This window comes from Centroberyx affinis, unplaced genomic scaffold (genome assembly GCF_046629955.1).
Source record: "Centroberyx affinis isolate AG114_WGS23_722 - 3 ecotype Tasmania unplaced genomic scaffold, CSIRO-AGI_Caff_v1 ptg006774l_1, whole genome shotgun sequence".
NCBI classification, from domain to species: domain Eukaryota; kingdom Metazoa; phylum Chordata; class Actinopteri; order Beryciformes; family Berycidae; genus Centroberyx; species Centroberyx affinis.
The window spans coordinates 1-7,500 of NW_027283438.1; the positions used below are offsets into that span (position 1 = coordinate 1).

The 7,500-nt window shown below is 39.5% G+C and overlaps 1 protein-coding gene across 1 annotated transcript in view; it reads left to right on the plus strand.

Moving 5' to 3' along the window:
• Positions 1-2,505: 2,505 nt before the first annotated feature.
• The window catches only part of lratb.1 (lecithin retinol acyltransferase b, tandem duplicate 1), a gene marked incomplete at its 3' end in the record, with an annotated part of 11,249 nt that continues 6,254 nt past the window's right edge, over positions 2,506-7,500 (plus strand). The window contains exons 1-4 of the mRNA XM_071513101.1: positions 2,506-2,581; positions 4,618-4,657; positions 5,531-5,582; positions 6,335-6,443. Coding sequence (XP_071369202.1) covers positions 2,506-2,581; positions 4,618-4,657; positions 5,531-5,582; positions 6,335-6,443 — 277 coding nt within the window. The remainder of the gene's footprint in view (positions 2,582-4,617; positions 4,658-5,530; positions 5,583-6,334; positions 6,444-7,500) is intronic.

Below are 7,500 nucleotides of genomic sequence, written 5' to 3' on the forward strand. Positions count from 1 at the left end.
GGGAGCTGTTAGGATAAGAAAGAGAGGGTGCGAAGGAGAGAGAGGGGTGAGAGATAGAGAAGGGAAAGAGAGAGAGATTGAGAGAGAGAGAGGGGAAGACAGGGTGGGGATTTGGGGCATGAGAGTCAAAAAGTCAAAAACTCTTTCCTGTATCTGGAACGCTGGACACTGATTAGACTCGTCCCTTCTGAAGTGTCCCAGCCTGAAGAAATATATAACAAGTAGAATGGACAAAGCCCTACTTGTGGGTTGAGTATTTGTGAATTGAACTCCTCACTTTTCCTGTGTGTGTGTGTGTGTGTGTGTGTGTGTGTGTGTGTCCAGGTGTGGAGGGAGGTGCTGTCAGAGTGAGCGGGGCTAAAGGCTACGCTCCGTCAAATGACTACAAGGTAAACAGCATCATTCTCTATGCAGGACAGCAGCTTCAGCCCAGAAATATCTGTATCAGCCTTCAAAAACACTCCTCTCCTCTCCTCTCCTCTCCCCTCTCTCCTCCTCCTCCTCTCCTCTCTCCTAGGTGTGTGCTACCTATATGGATGGATTCAGAGCTACAGCAGTTTGTCCAGTCGGAGGGCCGAGAGCATCGGAGAAGGCCAGACGAACTGCTGATAGCATCATCAAACGGTGGTGTGTGTGTGTGTGTGTGTGTGTGTGTGTGTGTGTCTGTGTGAGAAACTTGGAAGCTGTTACTTTATATGTAGTTTTTTTCCTCCTTGTGTAAAGCACATAGAGATTCATGTTGAAATAAAATTTGACTCGACTCTTTTTCAGCGCTTATGTTTATGGATTTATAAGATAAATTATGAATTACCAACATGTAGTGTTAATGTGTGTGTGTGTGTGTGTGTGTGTGTGTGTGTGTGTGTGTGTGTGTAGGACGAGGCGTATCTTTAAGCAGTTAGGACTGGAGGATTTCAGCTCCGTCAACGTCCAAGTCCTGGGAGCAGAGGACACCTACGGAAGCAACGCTCACAACAAGGTTTGATACACACACACACACACACACACACACACACACACGCACACACACACACACACACACACACACACGCACACACACACACACACACACAGCTACTGCCTCAAACAGCCTCTGTCTTAGTTTTTTAATGTTTGTCATGAATGTTGTCTCTTTCTCTCTGTCTCTCTTTTTTTCTTCTATCCCTCTGTGTGTGTCGTTCTCTCTCTCTTTCTCTCTCTCTCTCTCTCTCTCTCTCCCTCTCCATTTCTATCTCTTCTCCCCCCCCCCCCTCTGTTTCTCCATCCATCCATCTCTCTCCAGTACTAGAAGCAGGTCAGGGTCGGAGTTAAGCCTGTTTCATGCCTCTAGCCTCTCTCTCTCTCTCTCTCTCTCTCTCTCTCTCTCTCTCTCTCTCTCTCTCTCTCTCTCCCTCTCTCTCTCTCTCTCTCTCTCTCTCTCCTCTCTCTCTCTCTCCCTCTCTCCATCCCTCCATCCATCCCTCTTTCTTTTCTCCTCCTCTAGAAGCAGGTCAGGGTCGGCTAAGTTAAGCCTGTGTCATGCCTCTAAACATCCTTCCCTCTTCACCTCTCTCATTCATCCTTCTGTTTTTCTCTTTCCTCTTTTCTCTTCTTCTCTCTGTATTCTGGCTTGTCACCTGCTTCATTCTCTCCAGTGATCAGAAGAAAATATCTTGTTGTCAGGAGAAATGTTTTTTTCAAGCTGAATGTAATGACGCTTCTGTACGATCTTGACATAAATGATGTTTGAAGTCTATACTAACATTTGAAGATGACTTTTTCATTTCATTTTTCAGTTATAACTATGAGGTTTTTTTATTTTTAGTCAAAATTATTCAAGATTTCAGTGTTTTCTAATAGATAACCTCAAGGCCTTTTTTTTTTTTTTTTTTTTTTTTTTTTTTTTTTTTAAATATATAAATCTTAAAAAAAAACAACAGAAAAAACATGTTTCTATACTGCCTTGTTTTCAATAAAAAGATGACTCAAAAATATATACGTATATATATATACAGCTCTGGAAAACATTAAGAGACCACTACAAAATTATCAGTTTCTCTGGTTGTCTTATTTATAGGTATGTGTTTGAGAAAAATAAACATTTTTGTTTTATTCTATAAGCTACTGACAACATTTCTCCCTAATTTCAGATAAAAATATTGTCATTTTGAGCATTTATTTTCAGGAAATGACAACTGGTCAAAATAACAAAAAAGATGCAGTGTATTCAGACCTTTGAATAATGCAAAGAAAACAAGTTCATATTAATTTTTAATATTTTCTCTTATTTTTTTCCAGAGCTGTATTTAAACCTCATTTTTGAGATTGGCAGCTACTCCTTTCTGACTTGTTTCATAAATTGTTTACTGTTAGCCAGTTAGACTTCGGTTGACCTTCCCCACTAGCCCTTTAACCTGTAACTGCTAAACTATACTGTGATGCTCTTAATAGAAAGATATGGATTATTCATGTGTATGTAATCACCCCCCCCCTCCCCTCCAGGGCTCCAGAGAGGCAGTGATCTGGATGGCTGCTCACCACAAACAGAAGAAAGCTCTTGAGCTTTTCGCCAGGGAAATCGCTCCTGCAGGGACCGGCATGGGTACGACCAACACACTCTCAAACACACACACACACACACACACACACACACACTCTCTCATTACCCCCCCTTCCCACCAACTGCTGTAAAAGTGCATATATCATGAATTAAATATCCATAAGGGCCATTCATAAACTGGATCTCATCCTCAAAAAAACGTCCAGGAGCGAAAGATTCTATAAGAAAAACTGCAGAGTTGCAAATACACAAATACACGTACTCACACACACACACACACATACACACACACGTACACTGGCACTCTCTGGTTTGAATAGCTTAATAATTCTCCCCCCCTGTCACACACACACACACACACACATACACACTCATAAAGGAGGAAGCATTTATCAACTCGGTGCAGGCTGTGTTACTGAAGATAAGGAGGGTTGTGACCCTAAAGAACCAGTTTTGGGTTTTGTTTATGGTGACGAGTTCAACTGACTCACACACACACACACACACACACCATGAACTTTATCTGACTCATGGGAGGTTGCTGTATAGTTTAGACGGATCTTAAGCATTGAGTCATGCCATTAGATGTAGGAGTGTAGAACTGAAAGTAGGGCAGGAAACTCATTATTTTTTTTAGTCTAACAGCTACAACAGCTGGTTCATCCCAAAATTCACCTGCTGCTTTAACTATTTTACCAACCAGCCAGGTTTTTAAATAGGATAGGACTCCAAATAATGGCTGGTTGAATAGACTAGCATACCAGCCACAGCTAGAATTGTCAAGTGATGGAGAAACATTGACCTGTAGCGCTTATTTTAGATAGATAGATAGATAGATAGATAGATAGATAGATAGATAGATAGATAGATAGATAGGTACAATATAGGTACTTTATTCATCCCCGAAGGGAAATTAGGGTGTTACAGCAACTAATAACGAGACAGTGCAAAATAAAAAATTGAGTAACAGAAAAAACAGTAAAAACACAGTACAGTACAATACAATAGGGACACATTCAAGTAAAAACAAGTAACACAGAGCATAAAAACAGTGCAGAAGATAACAGTCAATAAAATAATAACGGATATTTCTGTAATAGAAATAAAACAAACCGTTCTAAATTAGAACAAAAAGTACACTTAACAGTTTTTACATAAATTTTAACCCCCTTAGATTTCCCCTTAAGTAGCTTCAAAGTTAGAAAAAACACTTTTTTTCCACACTGTACAACAATGTCACACTTCACTGAAGCTTTAGCTGCTTATATTGAGTGAAATATTTAATTTTATGGCTTACATCAAATGGAACAAATGGAACAAAGATGTTTGTGCATCATTTTATACACATTTCCCTGTAATTCAGGGGCCAGTTGCATAAAGATAGACCCGGTCTTAGACTTAAATGTGACTTTAAGTCAAACTTGCTATAGACATTTGTATTTACCTTTTCCTACTACTTCTTGGTTGTTGTAGATCTCTAATGGTTTGTTTCTGTCTCTAAAGACTCACTCTCTTCTTCAGACTCTTCCCAAAAACAAAAGATTTGCCATCTTTTATGAAACAGCTTCAGTATTTAAACGTCCCGCTCTGACAGTTATGGCCGACTCCTTGCCATAGCAACAAAGTTCTTAACTCAAGATTAGCCAGGGGGAAGGTGGCTAACTGTCCTACCTCAAAATAAGTCAGTTGTAATATTTAAGTAACAGACAGACTTAATTAGCCTAGTCCAACCTGAGAATATAAGACCAGTCTAAGGCTTAGACTAGTCTTAAACTAACTTTATGCAACTGGCCCCAGCCTGACATGTTTGGTGTCTTTGGAAACCTCGGGATCTGGACTAGAAGTCAAAATAAAGTTCTGTGGGTTTGAACAAAGCTTGGCTGCAAAACGTGGGTTTGCAGAACCGGCAGGCAGGGAGGAAGGGTCCAAAACCTAAGCAGATTATATTTTTTTGTGTTAAAAGTTAACAGTTTGCAGGATAACTCAAATATCTAATTTATCTCTTTTTCTCCTTCCCTCCTGTCCTTTTTCCTCCTCATTCCTTCCTTCCTCTCTCACTTCTTCTTCCGTCCTTGCAGCTCCCGGACTGACGGGCATCGTGGGAGGACGGCCGAGAGTGTGAGTTGAAAAACTTGATATATTTCCACGAGCACGAGTGCAGATTTGTACAGTTTTGTTTTTTTTCTACACAAAGTCAGCTGAGCCCCGGCCTGCAGGTACTCCAAGGACGTGAAAGTTTCAGTTTTACCTCTGAGAACGCCTCACAGCACGCCCTTCACCACAAATATCACAAAATATCACATCGTTAGTGAAGAAAGTGGCAGGCGTCCTCACATTACCTTCTGGAGAACAGTAAGGGAATGGCAGCACTCCAGAAAACTCAGAGGCAAAATATAAAAACTCAGCTGTGAGTTTTCGACATGTTTGTATCATGCTTGTGAATAATTACAGATATGTTGGTTTAACCTTAAAATAATTAAATTAAAAGAATTTCAGTGGAGAGTTTTAGAGTCACAAGATTATCTAAATGCTGTTTCAGAGGCTTTTCCAGCCCAATAAGAATACAATTCTGGGGGAAAAACTGAATACTTGTACTATTTGGCATAGATATTGATTAGCGGCACAAAATATTGGCTATCAGTGACTTTATTCTGAAAGTATCAGTATTGGTGTCGGCCTTGAAAAAAACATATTGGCCGAAACTTGGTCTAAATACACGTGGTCGTCGATAATTATTTTGGAAGCCATCACAATTCAGCATCATCAACAAGTCAATGGCAACTTTTTACTTTAATTTGTGATTAAACATCGCAACATTTGTGTTTGTTAGTTCTATAACTGAATTGACTCTTAAAACTGCCATAAAGTGTAAGCATTTCAGTCACAATAACAGAGAAACTCCCTGAAATCCTAAAAATAATGATATCTGTGTATAAACTCTACACACACACACACACATTCACACACACTCTCTCTCTCTGTGTTTTCCAGGTCTCCTGTCCTGAAGCCGTTCTTCTTCCTTCACCCCAAGTCTCAGCTGAAGGTAAAGTTTGGTTTGGATAAATTAATCTGAGTTTTATATCATTTTTCTACTTATCTATTAAGCTGATACACTAATGGAACACACACACACACCAGTGGCAACTCCAGAAACCAGTGACAGGAATAATAACAAGATCTTTTGTTGTTAGGTTATTAGGTAATAACAGCGGTGGGTGTTAGTAAAACTATGACCAAAACACTCCCTTGTTGTTTGAACTTCTAGAGTAGGGCTGAACAATTTTGAAAAAATATCTAATTGCGATTATTTTGACTGATATTGCAATTGCGATATGATTTGCGATATTAGAGGGAATGATCATTTTTACATCATTATTCTCATTTTCATTGAAAAACGTATTAAAATGATTATGGTGTGATTTTTGCGGGGATCTGTACCAAACAAAGATGTTTTCTTAAGTCTGTAGAATATGATGTGTAGGCCAGGACATCTCTGCAGCACCACAATATTTACTTTAAAATGCTATTTTGACACATTTCACTTTTAACAAATATTGTGCCTCCTGCAATTTGAAAATTGAAGTAGGCCATATTGCGATTTCGATAAAATTTCGATTAATTGTTCAGCCCTATTCTAGAGACTGACATGAAAGATAGAATTGAACTATTCCTGATTTTTGTTGGGGACCCCCCTGCGGCCCCCCTCGAGGACCCCTGGTGGTCCCCGGACCCCAGTTTGGGCTTTTGAGCTGATCCCTAAAACACGCTTAACATTCAGTGATGACATCACGGCAGGTGGACGTGCACATTGGCGGAGAGCTGGCTGAGACGCTTTCGGAGGCGGAGCCAGACGCATCTGAGCAGGAAGCCACTCCCCCCCCAGCAGAGGAGGCACCTGACGCAGGTAAGAGCACACACACACACACACACACACGTTTGCTTGTTTGCTTGTTGCTTGTTGTTGTTGGTTGCTGACTGTTTTTTTTTGACAGTTTTCAAGTTCAAGATAAAGCTACTGATTTGTTTTCTCACACATGTTCAATGTGTGTGCATGGGAAAGTTCTTGAAATTGATCAATAAATGTTGTTCAAATGATATTGAAATGTACATTGTTTATTTTATTTGATAGAAAGTCACACAACAACTATATATTGGCCTCCGAATCATAGCACAAGTTTTAAGACATTATGATACTTCAGACCTTTGATGGGAATAAATTTTAGTGACTGGACCTCCTTGAATAATAGTTGAATACTCCTGGTTTTTGTTGTCCCCCACCAAAGGGGGGACTATGGATCGGTCTCCGTCCGTTAGTTTGTTTATTCGTTAGTTTGTCACACTGTTGACTTTGTGCCACTAGGGGGCGGCATTGACAATGAATGGGGACTCAGTGGTAAAGCAACACAGTTAAAGTTATCATAGGTAACATAATAGTCTACACACGCTACACACTTGGAGACATCAGACTGGGTTGATGTGTTGAAGTGAGAGTCAATGGAGAATTTTTGGGCAAACCTCTAACCACAAGACACTGTACTTATTGTACAATTGTTGGACTGTTGTACTGTTATTGCATCATCACTGCACTACCACTGTGCCTCAGTGTTGACTACTTATATCATATTACCACTTACCTACTGTGCAATACCATATATCACTTATCATTTAGCATTTATATTATTCATAACACTCACGCTCCTGGTGTTGTATGTTATATTGTATATTGTATTATAAATTGTATTGTAGTGTACATTGTAGGGCTGGGCGATATGGTTGAAATCAATATCATGATAATCATAAGGATTTTTCTCGATATCAATATATATCACGATATGGTTCATGTATGCAAAATCACATTAAACAATCAAATTAATGTTCATCTCATTGAACTGAATGGTAATGTTAGGTGTGATCTCAAACAAAACAGAAATATTCAAATAATATTCCTACCATACCTCATT